This window comes from Anthonomus grandis, chromosome 1 (assembly GCF_022605725.1).
Source record: "Anthonomus grandis grandis chromosome 1, icAntGran1.3, whole genome shotgun sequence".
NCBI lineage: Eukaryota > Metazoa > Arthropoda > Insecta > Coleoptera > Curculionidae > Anthonomus > Anthonomus grandis.
The window spans coordinates 49,629,684-49,653,591 of record NC_065546.1 but is presented as its reverse complement, the minus strand read 5'-3'; the positions used below and the strand labels follow the sequence as shown (position 1 = coordinate 49,653,591).

Below are 23,908 nucleotides of genomic sequence, written 5' to 3'. Positions count from 1 at the left end.
CAGATTTTCTTCTATCTTCTAAAGAATGAAAGAAAAATCTTTCCAGTAACCGTGCATGTGGAAAACCGATTTCTGGGTACACTCCATCGCATTTATAGCAAAAAAATTTTAGAAATTTTCATTCAAAACTGTTGATCTAGGGACTGTGGCATTGTCTATGGTATAGTCATAAATAATTCTTTTTTTCTTTAAACTGAAAGAAACAACATTACATTTAGCAGCATTTAGAGGCAGGTTATTATTTTTACACCATGCATTAAGTTTGTTTAAGTCACTTTGAAGTAAAATACAGTCCAAAATGCTGTTAATTTTATAAAAAACTTTATTATCGTCCGCGTATAATAGACTATTTACAGAAAGTTCATCAGATATTTTATTAATAAATGAGTTGAAAAAAAGCGGTTCCAAAATTGAGCTCTGTGGGACTCCAGAAGCGGCAACAATCTTTGCCGAGCTTCGACCATAGCACTCTACGTACTAGGGGCGGTCACTCAAGTAGGATCTAAAAAGATACGTTAGGCCGGAAGAAAATCCATAAATTCGATCGAAGTTGTTAACGAGAATGCCATGGTCGAGTCGGTCAAAGGCCTTAGAAAAGTTCGTATATATGACGTCGACTTGAGAGTTGTTATTTATTGATTCAGTTATAAATTCAGTAAGAGAAACTAGATTTGTTGTGGTAGACCTGCCCTTCATAAAACCGTGTTGTCTACTGTCAATCAGATGTTTCATTGATGGATATAAAGCAGTATGCAGAACACGTTCAGAACATTTAGAAAAGTTATTAATTATTGTTATAGGGCGATAGTTTTCTATAAGATTTTTGTCACTCTTTTTGTGTACAGGGATAATTTTAGATATTTTCCAAAGATCAGGAAAGCTTTCTTGTTTTAATGCTAAATTAAAAAGAAAAGTTATTGGTTTAACAAAAGCTATGGCACAATCATAGAGAAGGAAAGCAGGAATTTTGTCCGGTCCAACAGTTGCTTTTGGTTTAATCGTTTTAAGAGCTCGTAATACTTCATCTTGCGTGAATCTGGATATAATGATGGTATCTGCAAATATGTTTTGAGCATTGTTGGCAGGTTGTGTAGCAGTGGAAGAAATATATGCACTCTAAATCTGCGAATGCGTTTGCAATAGCTTGAGGATTAGACATAATCATTCCCTGTTGGTCAGTCATATTTTGAACAAATTGTTATTTTGTGAGCTTTGAATTAGCTTCCAAAAATTGTTTGGTTGGGAAAATAAATTATTTTCAAGATTAACACAGTATTGTCTGTGTGACAGTTCAATATCTTTTTTGATTTTCGATCGCAGCTCTCTAAATTTAGTTAAATCATATTGTTGATGAAAACGCTTATATTTCTTCCACGAGCTATGTTTATTTCTAATTGATTCAATAATTTCAGAGGTAAACCAGGGTGGATAAGATCATTTGCGCCTGGCAGTTTTAGAAACACAGTTATCAAGACAATTATAAATTTTATTATAGAAAAGTTCGACGGCAGAATTGATATCATCCACAGATTCCAATATATTCCAGTTAATGCTAAGAAAGCTCTTATATAAAATTCTTAGGTCAGCTTTTTTAAAATTATAAAAAATATTTTCAACTTTACCGCTATTTATTTTTTTGTCAAGGTTATATCTAAACTTAATCTTGCTAAAGACACACTGAAGAACACTTTTCTAAGTGGTCTATAGTGCTGTAACCAGTTTCATTTTTAGGAGTGAGAGTAATTAAATATATTTTCCTAGATGTCGGTATGTTTGCTTAAATTGCCTGTTATGAAAAAAGCTTAAGAGTAGCTAAATCCGGTAAGTGGCAAGGCCAATGCTTAATGGGAAAGAATGGTAGTGTATTTGATACGAAGCATTGATTGTATTCTTTGTTCTTCTTCAATTTCTTCTTCTTTAGGATTTGAGCGGTTTAATTTTGACAGGTGGTCTTCAAGATGAGTGTCCTTACTCGATGGAAGTAAATTTCCAGGATTTCCAGGCCAATTCTTCAGACAAAATGACCTAAATTTCTATTCCATTAGGCAAAAAGTCCATTTTGAGGAAAACCTTTAAGTAGTTTTTCCTAGTTTTCTCTAAAATTAGTAGGAATAAGGAAATTTTTCTTTTAGCATTTCTAATCAAACCATATAGAATAACGTTTAGTCATAACATCAGAGGTATAGATTGACTTATGTCATCTATATAAACCAGAAAAAGCAAGAGACTCAACATTGATTCTTGAGGTACTCCATGGGTTAAATGGGCTTTATGGGAGATGATTCGTCTTGGTATCCATCATGGAGGTAGCTGCTTAGTAATTTTACACCAATCTCATTTATGCCATATACTTCTAAGTTTGTCACAAGAATGTCATGTAAAACACAGTCAAAAGCCTCTGAGAGATTACAGCATGTGGTGTTCATATATTGTACCCCCTCAAAGGCCTCCACCTTGAACTTAATTAGGTCAAGAGTTGTATGAGTCGTGGACCTATGTTGTCGAAACACAAATTGAGAAGGTGAGAAAAGAGAATTTGCTTCGAAATAATTTGTAGTTGGTTTTTTAGTAGGCTCAATCTTTGGTTTGATGGAACCAATGAATTTTACCGGCATTTGCCTATCAGTGTTTATTATAATGTTTAAGAGGCTTTAGTATACTAACATTTATACTATCTATATCTTGGCTTGGCTGTTTTTTCAGAATATCAATAATATCCCGAACTTAAATAAAACTTACTCTGGAGAAGTTAAAAGTTGCATTTGAATGCCTCACTAAGTAATTTAGGTTTAAGCTATAAGTGTTGATAGGTAAATTATCCTTATATTAGCTGTTTTCTTAACTACATTAGTAAAAAGGTCATTGAGATCCAATACAATACTTAAATTTTAATGCATAATAAAACGAGAAATGATAAAAAATATGAAAAATAAAAAAAGAGAGATGATAAATGCCTCTAAGACCATTTATCATCTCCCAAGATTTGAATTGCGTAATTGAGTTCTGAAAGTTCCTTTTACAGTTTTAGTAATATGAACTAGATGTTCAGAAAGTATATTCTTATGCAAATTATTTAAGGATCCCTAGGTATCACGCATCTGTCTGGGTGTTTAAATCATTCCTTGATTTAACGCATTTGGACGGAAAGCAATATTGGACAACGTTTGGACGTTTCAGAACACACATGAATCTGTCAAATTTGCAGATATTTAACAAACCACTAGGTAATAAAATCTCAGCTTTGTGAGTCTAACAAAATATATCAGAAATTCCTTTTTGAGTTGTTGGTACATATGTATGTATGATACTCAGGTTTTGATTTAGTTTCCTCGGGTTGTACAGAGTGTTCGATAACAAGATGTTCTAAGAAATAAGTATGTATCATACCCGTGCTAAAACTAATGTCATCATCAGGACTCTCAGCATCTGTCCTATTTTATTCATAACATGCGTTAATGATCTTTTCTCCACAGCAGATGGTCAAACAGAAAGTATTACATGATATAGAGATTAATATCATATTTTTTTCTTTATATACCGAGTAATAAAAAGTGGAGATCCATCATATGAAAGGGAACTTTTTAGTGCTCGTGACCATATTCACTCTATTAGAAATAAAGCTGATTTTAATATTCGATCACATAAATCAGGCAACTTTTAAAAATCCTTTAGCTATTTTGCAACACAAAATAGTCTTCTACATGATGTAAAACAAATGTGGCCTAACTTTAACAAAGACTTTATTAAATCGCGTCTTCTGGAGGAGCAAAGAAGATAATTTAAACTTATTTATTTTAAGCATGTTGATATATTTGTGTTGCATATGTTTTAGTAGTTTAAAAAGGCTCCTCATAATTCAAATTATTTTTTGCATCATTTATTTTTTAATGTTGTTAATGTTCGCCTGCCTTATGCATATCTTGACTTTCCACTAACAGTTAAAATTTACATTTCATTACTTTTATTTTGCTTGGTTCTCGGTGTTCTTTTCTTTCTAACTTACACTTATATACATATCAAAATTATATTTAATTTTATTTTATGTGTTAACCTAGTTCTAAAATTTTATATTTAAACTATACCTCTATATTACTTGCAAAGTATTATAGAAAGCAGGGCTACTTCACACAAGCTTGTATTCAAACGAGTCTTGTGGATCGGTTATATAATTGCAAGGTGGTCTTTGTCATTTTTTAAATTATTATTGGGTTGTAACTATAACTCTGTATCTTGAGGACAAATAAAAAAGTTTTGAAGTTTTGAAGTTTAAAGATGACACTAATCTAACAATAAGGAGAGAGGAATAAACTTTAAAAAGGTATAGAAAAAAAAATTGTCCGCTATATATCTGTCTTTGTTTAGACAATAATTTACCTATTAATATTTAGCCCATCTTAGAAAAAGAGCATCTTAAAACCAAGGTGAAACAGCTTTTGATGGATATAAAACCATATTCTTTAAATGACTATTTTGATGAAATGAAATTATTTAGATAAACTCTTATAATTATTTTCTATTTTCAACGCTATTTCATTTATGTTGTGATTGTATTTTATGCACTCATATATTATCTTATGTATATTGTAACAAAATTTAAAATAAAGAATTTTTGATTATTGAATTTTGGTATATTTTGAAGACAGTTAACATTTCAATTAATATTTAGTTAACATCATGTGCACATTTTTTTAACAGTTTATTGGAAAAATTGTAGGCCACACTAAAAACAAATGAGAAGGTTTAATCTATCATCTAGTCCTTATTTCAGAATAAGTGTGGCTCTATCTAAAAGTCATGTTTAAAAACATGACTTAAGGTATCTAGAGCCAAGAAGGTAAATTACTGAAACAAATATAAAATAATAAATAGACACAAAACTAAATATAACTATAGCCGCAGAAAAAGTATAGTCTATAGCATATATAGAATTAAAAATTCTACACTCGAAAAGCAATTCATCTCATATTTTTTATTATGCATTAGTTTCAACCAACTACTATTTGAGAGTATATTTTATACGTTATTTTTATGTTGTATCTACGAAATTAGGTTTAACGTCATACGAGCTACTTTAACTGACACTCATTTAAAAATGTTGCAGGTAATAAAACTACATAGTCCAAAACATCCCCAGCTTTTTTTATGTTTAAATAACGAGACAGGCATAAAACGTTGTTGAGTGGTGCAAATTCCAAATTACACTGTCTGCTTTTGTGGTTTTACCTCTATCTATGAAAGAAAACAATAAAAATACAACGAGAACCACAAACGAAACGTTTCCGTCCGACTGAAAATTGAGGAGCCCACTTTTATGAAGTTCTGAAATGGCAAGTGTGAGGCATTTTAACAATGGGAATAAAACAGCTGTTTTCCATTATTAAATATATTCGTTTATCTCTATGTGGTGAGAGCAAAATATAATTTTGTTAATTGCCACTATCTCAATCAATTTCGAAAAGATATTATTAATAGCTTCATTATAGCAGCATTGTAGCTATGTGTTAGCTATGTTTAGCATAGCACTAATAAGGGGAAATGTTAACTATAAAATAAAATTGCTTCTCGAAAATTAGTGCTTCATCATGACTATATTGAAGAATAGCTCATTAAAATTTATTAGCAATCAATAATCAAAGATATAAACCAATACATTAAAGAAAAGAAAATGTACGAAATAGGGCTGGGTCAAATATTAAAAGAGAAGAAATATTTAAAGATATCATTTTGGAAATTTTATTAAAAGTGAGAAAATTAGTCAATAAAAGTGACCTATATGATCAAGCTTGGAAAATAGAGATGTTAGAATGTTAAATATAAGCCAATAGTCAAAATTAAAATTTCTGTATAATATTAGATCAACAATGGTTCGTAAGTTTCTTTTTCAAAGTTAAACATCAAAGATTATACATGCTTCAGCCTTCTTGGCATCATCATAGCACACAAAATTCTACTAGTTTGCTAATTTACCCGATTTGTATCTTAAATATTAACAAATATACCCATATTGCCGACTTAATCGGAGGCACACTGTATATTGTGCACCTTAAATCAGTCAATCTTATAAATATATGAGTTTTATAATTGTGTAATTCAAATTTACGTGTTCAGATTATGCACAAGATTAAAACTTCTCACGAATACGAAAAAATACGAATACGAGTTTTAACCTTCTCCCGAAGATGCTAAAATCGTTAGCAAAACACGTGTCGAGAGTATAAATAAAGAGTTTTGGTTAGTGGTAAAAGTGTCTCGTAATTTGAGTGTCACACCAAAGGTTCCAGCCATAGGACCAAAAAAAAACTTTAACAATAAGGATTAGCATCTTATTCTGAAAAAGCATGTATAGTTAACCCTGAAAGACTACTGATACACGTATTAGTTACTTCACAAGTACAATATTTAAAATTTATATTCATCACAAGAACTTTCAACGTCATGCTAATCGTTTCGATATTATAAGCATATGCGCCTCAAAAACTAGTAAAAACTTTTCAGTTCAAAACCATAGCTCAATTCACATCAAGCAACGCAAACCAAATAACCAACCCCTCCGTCAATTGCTAAAGATTAAGGACTTTAATTTAGAACCCACATCTGACCCGGAATAGCGTTGCTGTAAACAGTTCTTTCTTTCTCCCTATACAGTCTCATGGGAGATTAGACCAAAAAGCGCCTAAGCCCTTTTTTAACTTCAAAAGTCCCTTTGCAATGGCCATTGATAAATTAAGTAAAGGAAGGGATTCTCAAGCGATAATGAAAAGCCACATCCAAAACGCAAAGAAAATGGATCGGTTGGTCATTTGCGGTTAACAAAGGCTTTTTTTAATTAGACATTTTCACGAGGTATTGTAATACTTTTTTAGTTTATACAATCTTGGTTAAAACTATACAAAAGGTATAGGTATAAGTGATAATCTTTGTTTACGTTTGATCTAATCACACTTTGTGATTATCTATCATAACATAGACAAAAATACTAAGTTGAATAAAAATCAATCATCTTAAGTCAATATAATTGTAAAAAAGCAATAGTATTTGAAACTTTTCCAATAGCCTAGATAGAGGCTAGATACGCAGTCAAAAGTTTTTGATCAGTCACAAACCACAATAGCCTCACCATATTTAACATTGCTTAAACTCAATCTTATGGATCAACAAAAATACAGACAATTTATCATTTTATACAGAGCAAGTATCAGTTGCTCTATCAGAAGCTTAAGCTAAATTTAAAAAACACGTCTAACTTTGGTTAATTTTTTTCATAAGCTATCGAGTCGTTAAACTAAAAATTGGTTTAGAAATATAACATGATATTTACTAACCCTACCCAAAAGATAATTTCACTGCATACATCACTACAGTTATAATTCTTCACTTTTTATTTGACTAAATATTTTAAAAGAATTAAATGCTAGCGATAGTAATAAAAAAAAACTTGTAATATTTGTTTACAAAATGATTCCTGTATCACTGTATATATAATATATACTACACATACCCATTGTTACATTCAAATACGTTTTTTTTTCAATAATATTTAATGTTATTATATAGATAGAGAGTGAAAGCAGAGAAGTTAATTAAGCATAAATAGACTTGAACGCCCACATAATATTCATTGAATTTGAAGTAAGTATTTTGTAACTCATTATTTAAATTATTAACTCAAGTTGATAAGATGAGTCTATTCTTAATGAATTTAATACCCAACCAACGTTCTATGTTGAAGATGCTTTAAAAAGTTCTTTTCGATGGTGAGGAATAGTAAAAGAACTTTTAGTTCGTAGATGATGTTCGTGTACAACATTTCTAAATGAAATTTTTTTATAAATATAAGTTGACCCAAATTTTAAATCTGCCTTTCTTCTGTTCGCTATATTAAGACAGTCTGCATTCCTAATATTGTGAGAAATTCGTTTTCTTCTCCGAATACCAAAAATTAAATATAAGCAGGAATTTTGCACCTTTTCTATATACTCATGTTGCTTCAAGCAGCTACCATAAACTACTTAGAATATTGAAAGGCCAGAATTAGCATTGCTGTGGAATTATAGGTAGTTTGTTTGCTTGCAACATCTCGGATGTAATGACCATCTCTGATTTAATACCAAATACTTAGGTAGAAATGATAAAAAAACACTTTATCACATCACTTAAATTTGTCACTTATTTTAACACGCACAAACCAATACTACTATTCCTTATTCAGATAACGTATATTATAGAAAAATGCAACAACATCGCAACGCCGCTTGATCGCATTGTTAATTCCACCGACACAAGGAATCTTTACCATCGACGTAGTTAAAAAAAATTTGCATTATAAATATATATTAATAATAGATTAGGCTTTAAATTATAAACAATGTTACCGTTTATGAATTCTTTATACATTTTTTTAACGTAGTTCATTAGAGTATAGGTACGTATCTAATAAAAAACATTTTTACGGAATTTAAATATTTTATAATTATTATAGATTTCTTAATAGGGGTTTTATTATTCTACGTTTATGATGATAGTGTCATGATGGTATGACAGTATCGGTATTTACTTGTGAAAAGATCGGCTTGAATCGCCTTTTTTCTATGGTGCTGCACAAACGGCATAAGTTTTTACTATCGTAACAGTTCACAAAAACTCGCAAATGAAGAACTTCACTAATGCTGAATGTAAACACAACAAAAAAGATGACATTTTGCAAGATGACGTCAGTTTTTGCTGGCGGTGTAGCCATTCCAAATTTTTTAGAATTGGTTTTAGGCATAAAAATGTTAATCATTTTTTTTCTGCTTTGAAGATCTTATTTGCTTCGAATAATATATCTTAACTTCTACTTTTTATTTTTAATCCAAAATCTAAAGCCAATAAGTTAAATTAACATTAATAAATGCGTTGATATATATTTGAATTGAATTTGATGAATTTCCTCTTTTTAAAATGTGTGTAAACTTGACAACAGAAAATACACTCCCCTTGCCCCTGTGCACATGTTTAACTCAAACAAAGTTGTTGTTTACTAATTCTAGTATTTCAATGTTTTAAGATAAACTACATCACAATGATTAAATCGCTGTTTGAAAATTACGGTCTGATCTAAGTAACATATTTGACTATATGATATTTATTTTTGAAATCACATCGTCAGGGAATGAAGGTCAGAGTCCAAAATTAGGACTAGTGATCTTGATTAGCTTGTGATTTTTAATGAATTATTAGGTATCATTAAATCAAGCTGAGTTTGGGCTATCACATTTTTATATTTGCTACCAAAAATTATTACTGAAGATTTGGTGCTATTTAGCTTTAGCTTATTTATAGTCCCTCGAGGATTTAACTAGATTTGTTAAATCAGCACTTATAAAATTAGTTGTTTTTGCTAGACCTCCTATCGGGAATAAGCAGTAAAGTTGTGTAGAGTCTGTATATAAATGATATTGGCAAAACGCAAGACATTGTTGAAACTGGTGTGTGTATATTTTAAAAAGCAAAGGGCCAAGGACGCTTTCGTGAGGTACACCTGTATTTGGCTCTTTTAATGTGTAATTTAAATTTATTTAATATTATAAATTTATATTTATTTTCAAGAACAACTTGCTGTTTATGATTACTAAGAAAAAATATAAACAATTCAACAACACGTCGAGAATCGCATGTGTAACGAGTAGTATTACCTTCGGGTGTTGTTCCTAAATATCAAGTGATTTTCCCATAATATCATTATTATAAATAATATAGTAGTGTTGATTGTGTTCAATGAAAGTGACAAGGAAGCCAAGTAAAGTTAATCAGCCTTCTCTTAAACCTGGTAGCTCTAATCCGACTTTCAGTTTCTAAGTGCAAGGATTGAGAAAATGGCCACCATAAGCTGTCAAATTTTAGGGATGAAATAAGTAATCTGTGGGTAAACCAAATGCGAAATCAATTACAAGCAAATTGGGTGAGTTATCACATTTAGAGCAAAGATTTTCGGCGTTTCAGAATCTATATTCCATGCTCTAGAAAATGTACGAGAAGATCTGGCGAAGTAAGATTCCACATACAGCCGTCTATCTGCCAATCAGAACTGTATTTTCACTCATAGAATTGACGAATAAACGCAGGATATTATAATTCTGTACCGCAAATAATCTTAAATAAATTGGTTGTCCAAATAATTAAAATTAAATTAATTACAACTATCAAATTTCATGAAAATAAGTATTTATTTATAAAACGCTGCTACTTAGGTATAGGAATATGCGATATCAAGTTAATGATATTTTATTTGTCCATAAGAATATAAAATAAAATATAGGGTATTCTATTTAAAAAAGTGAACTTTTCGGCATTTTAGTAAATAAAAGATATTAATTTAATTTTTGACCACGCTGTATAATGTTGATTTAATCAGGCTATAGAAAGTTGATCAAGATTTTTACGAACTTAAATAGCTGAGAAATAAACATTTAGTTATCCTTTGATTTTCAAGTTTCAAGTTAGTTACTATTAAAGCTTGATAAAAAACATGTCTCTATAAGTTTCTTTAACTTATTTCTTCTATTTCTCGTTTTTTTTTTTTATTTGAATCATTATTAAACATTTTTCGCGTAAATTCTCAAAAAATAATCTTATTTACCTGCTCCTAACAAATCAACTCCAGCATAAATAGTGTTCGGAATAGTGCAAGACAAAAACAACAAGTAATGAATCGTGAACATATTTCGCGAAGTTACGGCGCGCAATGTCGCGTGGCAGAAGCGTCGCGACGCCGGCCGCATGTCGTCTAATTTGGCGTAAGTTCCACCACCTTCTCGCAATGGGGTTTCGGCGCTAGACAACAACGTGGTGAAGTGTTACGCTTGCGCTTGCAGACATGACCTACACAAGGGCTGCGGGTGGAACACTAAAAAGAAAATGGACAAAATTTTTAAATTTTCAACTCTGGTAAATGATCATTAAAACAAATTTCGATTATTTGAAAATTCCCTCCCATAATCTGTCTATATGCTGTATATTATTTATTTGTTTTGTTTTTGTTATTAGTGTTGTTTTTTTTATCTGAAAATCTTATTATGGTGTTGATTATTGTGGGATTTTTGAGTTTTTTATCTTGTTTAACTCTCAGGTATAGAAAAATGTTTTTGAATATTTATCAACTTTAACCTATTTATATAATCAAAGTAAGTAAAGATTTAATTTAGCTTTACAAAGTTGAATGTTTGTAAAGTTTTACAATATGTTCTACAATTTTAAGAGGGCTTATCTTAGAATTCTGTATAACAGGAGTGACTTGAGTGTGACTGGAAATAATAGTCATGCCCTGGAGCTCTTTAATCCAATAATATATTGCTGTCTTAATGATTATGTACGAAAAACTATAAAGCAAATATGAATTTATCCGTCATAGTTTTTCGCAGCTATAATAAAACCCTTAAAACAAACATTGGGTGTGGGAAAAATATAAGCATTTTAATTATCGTATTTTATCACTAATTAATGTAAAAATTGCGTTTTAAAATTAAAAGGGACACTGATTTGCCATAAAGGTAATACTATAGAATTCTAAAGGATGACATAAAATAGAAACCTCATAATTTTTGGAAATAAGTGAGTATACAACGAAATAGCTTGATACCATACCATACTATGTTTGATAAAAAAAAGAATTACTAACTAGCCCTTAGGGTATTGCCAATACGTTTGCCCATATCCTAAAAACTTCCCAAACTACCGCTAGATCACCGTAAAATAATATTGTTAAAACTTAAAATTCATATATACAACCCATGATGTTCTCCACTTATGCCGAAAATTATGTTCTACTTGTCTTAAAAAGTATAAAGTCCAAATCAATAGTTAGCCGTGACAAAATACCAGCTTTTCTGCTCTCTGATTGTGCTTGTGTTTTTATCAAATCGCCAACAATTCTCTTTCAGCTTTATATCCTTAGATGCCTAATGGATTATTGTCAACATAGATTTGTTAAAGGCGGATGAACTTTTAATAACTTAATTTATCTTAAAGAACATATATCGAGTCAATAAATGCAAGTTCACAAGTTGAAATTGTCCATCCGGATTTCTCGAAGACTTTTGATTGACTAGACCATGCTATTCTTCTCTCTAATCTTAACCAAAATTATAGTTTTTCTTCTCGCTTAATAACCATTTTTAACTCTAAACTGCCGGTTGTCTTCAATATGTGGAATGTTAAGGTCGTAGTTCAGCTGAGAAATGCCGGTTTTTTTATAACGTGTTTATAAATAGTTTATCAGAGCAGCTCACTGTAAATAGTTTGTTATATAATAATAATAATAATAATAATAATAATAATAATAAATGTTTTTTTATTATTTTAATTTACTCAACTCAAGAATATATACAATACATACCAAGTTTCATTTAGAATAAAAAATTACACGAGTAAACAAAAGGCCGGCAGATTCAGATTTCTGCATATAACAGAATATGCTTTTTAACACTGCGGCCAAGTATCAATATGTGTATAAACCAACTCTTAAGTGATACAATACTTAAATCTTAACTTATAAAAATGTCTATGTAACATTTATTTGTAATCATAAAATACAAATAAATGTTACATAACATACAAATAAAATTGATGTTATAGTAGCAGTAATAATATTTTAGATGGTATGGAATTGCAAACGAATAATAAACTACTCAATACAAATTGTAAAAATCCCAGTTACCAAAAGCCGTGTTTTGTTAAAAGGAACCCACAGAGCTTTAATAATATTTTTACCCGGAAAATTTCGTATTTCTTTTATATGGGATCAATGATGGAGTATTCGAGAATATTTTACAATATTTGAGAGGTTCTGCAATGTGGTCACCATACTATAAAAATCATTTGTAAGAACTGGTAAATTTTAAGAGTAAATTCTTAAAGTTTCAATCATATAAATATGACGTAATGTACCTAGAAAATGGTTTTCCTCAGCTGCGCCTACTACCTTAAAAAGGTTTTCCTTCTGTAGCCTTACATAGTGGCAAAATTCTCCTGATCTGCAATTTTTCTTAAAACTATCAATCAATCATATGCTTTATTGTCAAAAAATTACAAAATTTTATAGACAAAGCTAATAAAAAAAACATATAAAAACAAAACAAAACAAAACACACAAAATAAAAATAAATATATAAACAAAATAAATACATGCAAAACTGTACAAAAACAATGTACCTGGTCAATATACGTCATGATGTATAAAATGTCAATAAAAATAAACACAATAGTCAATAACAGTAAATTAATTAAATACAAAAAAAACTGATCTTAAGGCAAAACATGCTGAACTTAATTTTTTATATAAGGCATCAATATGCAAGTCTCATTTTAGGGAGTAGTTAACATTAAGTCCCAAGAACTTCACAGATTCAACGACGCCCAAACTGGTGTTGTTAAGTACAAAGGGTTGAATAGTAGTTTTATATGATAAGACTTTAGTTTTTGAGACATTTAGGCACAGAAGATTAGAATCGCACCACGATTTAATGGTAATTAAGTCATTAGAAATAGTAACATGTAGTGCCCTAGCATCCGGATTGCTCCATGTAAAGCTAGTATCGTCAGCAAAACGACAGATTTTGCCACTGATGTTAAGATTGGCCATGTCATTTATAAAGATCAGAAACAAAATAGGGCCCAGGACTGAACCTTAAGGTACCCCACATTCTATTGGCTTGCAAGAAGACTTCGTCGTTTCAACCTTTACAAGCTGATTTCTGTAACTGAGATACGATTTAAACCACTCAAGGGGCGTTCCTCTGATAGTCATTCAATTTTTCAATTAAGATGTTATGGTTTACACAATCAAAAGCCTTAGAGAAATCACAAAAAATTGTTGCTGTTGAATGATTATTATTTATACTGGTGTAAACACTATTAAAGAGAGAAAACATAGCATCATTTGTGCACTTGTTACTCAAGAATCCAAATTGGTGAGGAGTAGGAATTTTATTCTTAAACAGAAACGATAAGAGCCTTTTTTTAACCAATCGTTCAATGATCTTTGATAAAGTGGGAAGCAGTGTGATTGGGCGATAGTTTATTATGGTATTATGGTAATATTAAGGTCGCCACACAAAATAAATTTACCTTTTAAGGGCAAGGATTCTAGCAAGCTTAGTAGTTTTTGAAGGAAAGTCTGTAAGTCAGCGTCAGGTGTTCTATATACACAAATAATATAGAGATCGTATGTATTATGGTAAACTATGGAAAATTTAAATACTTTTTCTGATAAAAAGTTATCAATTTTAGTTACCGGTGAAAAATCGTTGTTTATAGACATAGTCATAGTGCCCCCATGAGATAAATTAGTTCTATTAAATCGTGCTATTGTAGTGTAATTTTGAACAAAAACAGGTTCATTAATGTTTAGCCAGTGTTCGGTTATAGCAACTATTTCTGGAAATTTAGCTCTTCTAATAAAAGAAATAATTCATTAGTTTTGTGTCTTAAGGACTGAATGTTAAGAAGAAATACGCTAAGTTTGCTACCATCCGATTTATCAGAGGGTGCTTGATCCTCTGGTCGCATCACGTTATTTAAAAATTTTTGTTCCTAGATGAGGAACCACTGGAAAAATAATTAGATTGACTTTCTCGTATTTTTTGAAGCCTTAAAATTATTTCTGAAGAAAAGAAAGATCCAAAAGCGGAGAGGTCTTCTTCCACTTCGGCTGCACCAATTCCATAGACATCGTGGAAACGGATATACAAGCGTCGCAGAGAGTCTATGTTAATAGGTAGGCCCTCTGAAGCTAGCATTAGCTTGACACTGGTCTTGGTGGCCTTCGAGACAGACGTTGAAAGGCTGGTCATAGAGGTATGCCAAGTAGAGCCTAAGAGTTTTTAAGATGGTGGGGTCTCTCAGTCTAGCCAACAGGTACCGTCCATTTTCCGCATCGGCTTCTCCACAAGTTTGAAGCTGAAATTTTTTTGCCCAAATGACTTAGATGCAGCTATCGCATCTTTATCTGAACCAATTTGAAGCATATTGAGCTGATTTGAGACAGTTTTGGGAGTTAAGGTTTTATTAGCTGCCGGTGGAGAATTTAACGGTGGTAATAGACATATCCTCCGTCCATCCACTACAGCACCAGCCGGCCATACGTTCGTCTCTTTTAGCTGGCTAAAAAGATCCTTGTTTTGGACACCTACTTCAAAGCTGGAGTTCACACTGTCTTCGTTTTGCGTGAAGGGAAATATCGAATAAAAGCATTAGTCTGGAGCTTATCTTTAACGTAGTGAGCGAGCCGGTTTACCGTATAGTCAGGAGAAATATTGGAGACGATTAAGTAATGCCATTCTTCCCTAGTTATGGTTTTCTGAGGTGAAACCGTTATTTCATAGGAGGCGAAACTTCTGATTCCTGATCGGTCTGTATAGAAATGGTAAATAAAATAATAAAATTAATTTACCCGATTTATTGCAGCATTTAAATCTGCATATATCCGCATATCATCTAGAAATTTTTCCTATTTAGACCTAGAACGAATATCTTGAAATTCTCCCAATGCGCGGAGCGTGTATCATTTTTAATTTTGTTCAGAATTAATGTCACATATTCAACAATAGTTTAATCGAAATTAAAATAGTACACTTTTCCTAAATAGTAATTATTAAATTTATTTTGTCTTGTATTATTGTAAGCAATTGTTATTATTGATAATGTATTTTTTTGTTTTTCTTTAGAATGTAAATTGTTTAGTGTTGTATTTTTGACTTACCTTATGTTTTTATTTTTTTTCTGTGAAATGGTGTATATAAATTAAAATAAAATAAGATAATGAAATAATTGTAAAATTGAGCAGTTATATACAACTTCTAAAAATACTTAATTAAGATGGCAATTAGAAAACCTGGATGTAAGGCCACTATGTAAAATGTGAACCACAATAATATATTGCAGTATACTTCATTTGCTGTCTTTCCTGCAGTTTTTTTTATCAGGTTATAAATGGCTATCTGCATTTTATCCCTTATTATTGTGTTAAATTTTACATTGGACTAAATAAATATAAAATGACTACTTTGCTACATATATCTATTTTATTTTCTCTTACTGATAATAAATAATTAGTTGTCTAAACTCGTGATACAGTCATATGGCTTTGATAAAGGATACTTAGCTCTGACGGTTTTAGAGATAAAACTAGTCCAATCACTGAGATGTTTGGCAGCATTAGCTCTTTTGCAAACAGATTATTTCAAATATAATTTTGCAATAACTTACTTCAGTATTAAACCTAATAACGATGGTGCCCAAAAGTATCTATGCCCTCTCAAAAAAGCTCTCTGAGATTCTGAATTTCTTTCTTGGTTGCCAAAATACACATGTGATGCTTGCAAAGGGAATTCTTAGGCAAAGTATTAAGGTAAAGAAAGAAGGCAACAAAGCTATATTGATTTCCGGATTCCTAAAAGAAGAAATGCAATCTGATATATGTATCCGCCATTTCTGCGTTTAATTTGGATTAGACTATATTTAGTAGAGGAAAAGTCGGAAAGCTCTATATATCTTAACTTGTTACTTTGTTATTGTACTTTGATTACTTGTATACTTATGGTCTTAGCTATACGTTACATGCATATATGTGCCAAAACTGGTCTTAACGTTATTTTGTTTCAGTCTGCTGGGCCTCAAGTTAAAATTTTTCTTTCTTTGGTTATTGCAAAAGTTCTAAAACAAGCATGGTCGTTGGTCATGTTTTTCATTTTCTGGTGATTAGAAAATAAACAATAATTTTCTTAAAAGTGGAAATTGACCATACTAATAAAATTTAAAATTTGTTAAAGAATATATACATTTTGGCCTTTGCACTTTGGTTTTTGACTCAGTGGACTTAGCATCACGCTGAGATTCTTTGATATAGTTTTTGCACACTCCAATTTACGGTTAACCTTAATAGAATCAAATAAAAAAAGTTATTTCTTTACTATTGACTTAGTTTACGAGAATTGTAAACTTAAAATAATATACGGGATGAATTAATTAAGCTTATATAAATTAATTATTTAATAATATATTGACAAGGTTAAGCTTGTGTGAATTTCGCTAATTCATTTAAATTATATATAAGTAGCATATAAAAAAATTAAAGTTGACTTAATAATGTGTCATAATAAAGGCTGCATACTAGAACAAATTTTATAAAATTCCTTAAATTGTCTGATATGTAAGATATAGATTTTAAAATTATAAGTCTCTCCGTTTAAATCATGACTTATCATTATTCATTAACTAATACTCTATATAACTCTATACTTTAAATTTATATTTTGTGGTATATTTGGTAATATTTTCACACTCTGTCAAAGCATAATTTTATTAGTTTTTAATCCAATAATCCTTCAATTTTTAAACATGTGTTATTCTTTTTAATATCGCCATTTCAAACTTACGCTATTTTAGAGTCTGTGCGAAAACGATAAAATCTGTTGATTGATAGATAACATGACGAATAGGGAAGAAACAGCATTATGATCTTAGATATGAAGGGAGATTTATTGGTTTTAAGGAAGTCAAGGAGCAGAGCTGTTATGGGTTTAATGTAATTGTATATGTTGTTTTGGTTAATGCGGTAGAAAGGAGGAACATTACTGAATGTATAAATATCTCTATAGTATCTCAGGTATTGGAAAATTTTTCGTCAGTTTTTAAACTTTGAATTTTTCCTAAGGAAACGTAATAAATACAATCCAAGCAACACACAATATTTAAATAAACCTTAATTTTTGGTATACACTGGGTGTACATTTTTGGTTGAACGTTAATGATAAATATCAGATAAAACGTCCGCGTGATATACGTTGAGGGATATAATTTTATTTTTATGCTATTTACATTTAAAAAAAAGATTTATTACATGTTAATAATTTACAATAATTATTTAATAATTGTTAAACCTTTAAGTATGGTATATTGTATAATATTTAAAGAGGTTTTAAGAGGTATCTATTTAAGAAATTGGAGTCCAGGAACTCTACCGATAAACTTTACAGGGTGATTTTCCAACAAAAAATAAGAATAATTTTGTTTGTAATTATATGTTCTAATCGTTTTACTGTCGGATTAACAGGGTGTTAAAAATTGTAAAAAAAAGTTTTGTTTTAAATAACTTTACTTCCAATGTAGATATTTTTTTAATTAAATTTGCAAATGCAATTATGCATCAGGGGGCATATTTTGACGTATTAGAAAAAAATATATTTTTACCAGTGGCATCCGTAAGGGGTATATCATAAATAATTTTTAATAAAAAAAAGACACTAAATTCTTCTAAAATAAAGTTGATTTTTTTAATCCTTGTTTAGTTTTTGCAAATTTTTATTTTTGAGTTTTTTTTAATTTGAAGCACCATTTTTCGTAAATTAATAAAGACCATTTCTGGAATGGTCAAATAATTTATTAGCAATTATTTTTTTTAGGTTTATTATTTTAAAATGAATTGACTTATCAATTTATTAAATGCAATATTATTCTTAATCCAAACTTGTTTTTGTTTCTGTCATTTATTTTTTTATCCCACTAATAAAGTTTAAAGAAACTTTTATTAAACTTTAAATACTGTAAAAATACGCTTATTTATTGAATAAAGTATTGCTAAAAAAATGGTTCATAATTACGCAAAATCAGTGCATCAAATAAGAAAAACTCAGGAATACAAATTTGCTCAAAAACCAAACAAGGACTTAAAAAACAAAATTTATTTTGGAAAAATGCAGTGGCTTGCTGTTTTTTTATTAAAAAATATTTACGATAAATCCCTTACGGACGCCAACGGTAAAAAATTATTTTTTTCTTGTGCGTAAAAAAATGCACCCTGATGCATAAAATATATCTGCAAATTTAGAAAAAATACATCTACATTGCTAGTAAAATTATTAAAAAAAATTTTTTTTTTAATTTTTTACACTTTGTAGATGTTGGAGTATCACCCTGTAAAGTTTTTCGGTAGAGTTCCTAAGTAAATTCGGTATCAATTTTCTTTAATTTTCTCCCTTCTGAAAACAGAATAGTATATGATACACGTGTCTTTTACAGTTTAATAAATATGCTTTGACCACCTACGGTTGATATATACACAAAAACCAAAGATTTTCTAAAAAATCGTTGAATAAATATATATTTAACGATAATCATATACGGTGTATTGATTGGGAATGCACTTTACGAAATAGTTATAGTTTATCCCGTTTATATTCCATAATAATGCGTCAGCACTAAAGCGTCATTAATTAATCAACAGTTATGAAATGAAGGCTTTAACCTGAATGATGTATAACTTGTATTTATTACCGCGAAGCCACTACGATGTATGGATGTTCACGGCAGTTAATGATTTTTCGAAGTAAAAGCGAAGAAATAGGATAATAGAATATAATGTCTAGAGGCTTTAAAGACTTACAGCTTATTTAAGTAAAATTAAGCTTGCCGGTTGGTCATTGTATTTTTGAATTTAATATTTAATATCGGTACAATTTATATAAAAGGAAGTAAAATTATGTACATATAATGTTGTGGACACGCCTGAAATCCTTTTCACCGTCTAGAGAATATATTGCTAGTTTTTCCGATAGAACGATTTCATTTAAGTAAAATACGATCGGGACCACTCGAATTCAATTACGGCAGGAGGAGAGAAAATATTCATTCGACGGCGTGAAGACTCTAACAAAGGCTTTGGTTGCGAAAATAGCGTACTAAATTTTTCTTTTTGAAATTCGGCTTCGGTGTTATATATGAAAAAACTCGCTATATAATTTATATATATAATTTATGTGGTATATATATATATACAGGGTGTCCCGTAAATAGTGGCTCAAATGAAAACTCCTAATAGATTGGACTATTTCCAATCAGAATAATCCAACATAGCTCTAACGAAAGTGTTACGGTTTTCGAGATATTTTGATTTTTGCGAAATTTTAAGAAATACCTACCTGTAATCAGTTTTTTTATGGTGTGTCACTAAATGAACAAAAAATCACAATTTCTTCGGTTGGATATTATTTGCCGATAGATGCGCTTTATGATGCGTATTAAAATTTTTCAGTTATGCAAATATTTTTCACAGGAAAAATTTTTGAAATTGCAATATCGGATTTTTTTTTTCTTTTCAAAAAGTTTGAAGTCCTATGACGCAATAAAATAATAATAGAATCTTGGTACCCAATAGCGTAAAAACTTATTTATCCCATGCCGTATTAAAGACAAAAACTTTTTGAATTTTTTATTCACCTCAAAAAAAAAATGGTTGTTTTAATGCCGAAAGAACTATTTTGTAAAAAAAAAATCGTTTTTTTTTTCGATGTAAATTAATTCGGTTTATTTGTGTTTTGCAATTTTACAAAAGGTGTTCAAAATGGCCACCACCTGCTGCTATACACGCCCTACACCTTCTTATAAAGGATCGCTTAATCCGTTGAGCGTGGCCAGCTCTATTTATCTCTTGAGCAGCAGTTTGGATGCGCTTACGCAGATTTTCAATGTTTTGTATGGGTCTCCTGTATACAATTTCTTTGAGCCATCCCCAGTAAAACAAATCAAGAGGATTTAGGTCAGGTGACCGTGGGGGCCACAGTATAGGTCATAGACGTCCGATCCATCGGTTAGGGTAGGATTCATTTAAAAAATTTCTATATATATATATATATATATATATATATATATATATATATATAAATATATATATATATATATATATATATATATATATATATATATATATATATATATAAATTATAGCAAACTATTTGTAAAGCCCTTTTGTTTTAAAAATGTTACTGAACCAAATATTGTAAATAAATAAAGGCCTTTTTATTTTTAACAATCACCCACTTACACGACATAAATAAATTAACAATAATGTAACTAAAGCAATAATAATTTAACTACTAAACTACAAAATAAAATTAAAACAGAAGAGACAAGCAGAATATTAGTGCACCTATCAATCACAAAATAATAAATCCATTGTCATGATAATTTCTATTTAATAGACCCTAAAGAGTCTGCAAATATGTCGATTTTATTTTACCGAAGTGGTTAAGTAATTTGCAAGACATAGTATAAAGCAAACACAGCATATTATTATTAGAGCAAAGCTTTAATACAGAGGCTCCCTTGCAGGGGAGTTTTCGCATAAAATTCGGACCCGCCGGACAAAAGCGCTTATAACTTCGGTTGTATTTAGGTTAGAGAAAAGATGTTTACTTTTTATAATCAAGAAATACAAGGCTACAACATGATTAATTACAAATTTTCATTTGTTTTTTTGTTTAGGACTAGGATGCTTTTAAATTCAAAAAAAAAATTTTGTCCAATTTTTCCAGTCTTTTATTCGATACAAATCACAACGGTTCTTTAAATATTATGAAACTCTGCAGATTGATTAGAGTTTACGGTATAGTTTATGGTTATTCACAGCATACGGAAAGTATTTTTTTTAACGTCCAAAGTTTTAGACATATGTGATCTTCTAGCTCCTCTGACTGTTTAACGGTATCTTTCCGGAAATAATGACTCACAGAAAATATGTTCGCCTTATTGGGAGCTACAAATTGTATTAAGACATTTTTTTCAAAAAATAGTTTCTTTTGAGAGAAAAATAAAAAAAACCTCAAAAAATTGATTTTTTTTAGTTTTTTCGGGATAAAATTTTTATGGTACAAAATTTAGAAAAATTTTACTTAGATTAATTATACCTCCATTCTTTGCAAATAAAATGGCGTATTAAGTTTAACGTTATCATTTATACAGGGTGAGCAGTGCTCAGTCAAAAATACCCTTTTTTTACACTTTTTTTTTCCAGCCCTAATAACTTTTTAGTGGCGCCCCCTAGAGTCAAATAGCTTATGGGCTGTTTGTAGCGCGTGATAAGAAGAATGTTTTGCAAAATTAACCGTACTTTTAAGTAAAACCGTTTTTAAGTTATGAATTTTTTAACATTTCTTGACTTTGGAAATTAATTGTGTGCACCTTGTAAGTTATAGATAAACCGAAACTAATCGAGCAGATGCGCTATTCATTTTACTATAATATATTAAAATTTCATTTTTTCGCTATTTTTACAAGTACCCTAAAAGTAATTTTTTTTCAAAAAAGTCCAAGCACGAAAAATGGCTAAAAATCACCCTGCACACTGATGAATTCTCAAAGCCACCCATGGCCGCGTCTCCATAGCAACGAAAACGGCGATTTTCGCCGAAAAAAAACCCTTTTTATAATCGAAATTTAACTATTAAAACCGATTGGAATCGGTCCAGAATTGATGTTAAACTGTTCCTAAGGCTTTATACTATTTTTCCATGTACAAATCATAAGGCAAAAGCCTTTTTTTATGCCCGAAATCATCCTTTGAAAATGGTCGATTTTGACGTCTACGCGCGATTTTAATTCCGACTTTTACGGCGGTTTTGACAACATGGCGTCAACGTGCATGAATCTGCTCGGACTTGCTTCCTAATTTCATTGATAAAATGCTTAAAATAGCTCAGAACTTCCTGAAATTGGTACGGAATTATTCAAGAGACTCTGGAGAATCCGAATATGTGCATGTCTTTTACCAAATCGGGTTCTTTTAGCCGTGATAATTCGGCAACATTTTGACGTTTTAGCATTTGCCGTGTATTATTATAATATTCATGCGACACAGTGGTCTATACAAGGCATTTTGCTAGACAAAAATTACAACACAGTGGGTCCTAATGATAAAAAAAAATCTAATCGGGATTTAATGGGCATTATTATTTTATGTGGTAATTTTTTTTTTTTTTACTTTTTTGGTATTTGCCCGATTTGAATGAAATTTGGTATTTGGGTTTGGTTTAGGGTATAATTATTAATTTTTTGAAAATTTTTAAAATATTGAGTTTTATAGTCACGTGACAATCAGATCTTTTTTCCTATGGGTCCGATTTTATTCAAATTTGGTGTGTGGAATTTATTTAGAAAATAATTATTAATTTTTAACAAATTTTTAAAATATTGAGTTTTAGGCTCACGTGACTATCAAAACTTTTTTCTATGGGTTCGATTTGATTGAAGTTTGGTATTTGGAGTTCATTTAGGAAATAAATATTGATTCTTAGTAAATTTTTAAAGTATTGGCTTTTAAAGTCACGTGACAATTAAAACTTTAATCCTATGGGTCTGATTTCAGTACCAGCTTGGTATTTGAGGTTTATTTAGGATAAGATTTTTCAATTTTTGCAAAGTTTTGAAATATTGTGCATATGTGTTTTCACGTCAAGTGCTGTAGTCATATTAAATATTAAAGCATACTTAAATTCGAGCGAAGCTCTTATCACATCATGGTTCTGTGAAGCATGATACCCCAAAAACCGTAGACTCAAAGCTTGTAAGAAATATAACGCGATGAGTATAGCGTTGTCGGAGCAGCTGCTCAACAATCTTCAATGAATATTTCGACTTGAATTGTATTTAAAAACTTTATTTGGCATTTGGTATTTATTTAGGATACAAATAATAAATTTTGACAGATATTTGAATATAACGCATTATATTGACATACAACGCGACTATATAATACATTATAGTTCTTTGAAGCATGATACCCCAACAACTGATCCTCTCTTTCCTTGGCATATAAAAGTTGGCCCCCCGATTGACCAGACTTAAGTACACCTGATAATTTTGTTTTTTTTTTAAGAATTCGTTTATGGCTCTTTAGAGACAAGACCTAAAGGTTCCAAACTGGTCCCCACGGACCAAAAGTATAGGAGCAAAGCGACTATACTTGTTGTTGGGACGCCCGCAGTAAAAGAAATACCGATTCTCTAAATTGTTTTGAAATTTAAAAACTTATTTAATTAAGCAGAATAATGTAAAGGATTTTATTATGTAACAGCTGATGTAAAAATGATGGCAATAAGTT

The 23,908-nt window shown here is 30.3% G+C and overlaps 1 protein-coding gene across 1 annotated transcript in view; it reads right to left on the bottom strand.

Annotated features, from left to right (window-relative positions):
- LOC126736425 (neurotrimin-like) overlaps positions 1–10,758 on the bottom strand; it is a 40,448-nt gene extending 29,690 nt beyond the window's left edge. Inside the window, exon 1 of the mRNA XM_050440762.1 lies at positions 10,619–10,758. Within this exon, the coding sequence (XP_050296719.1) occupies positions 10,619–10,700 (82 nt within the window). The 5' untranslated portion in view covers positions 10,701–10,758. The remainder of the gene's footprint in view (positions 1–10,618) is intronic.
- Positions 10,759–23,908: the final 13,150 nt, after the last annotated feature.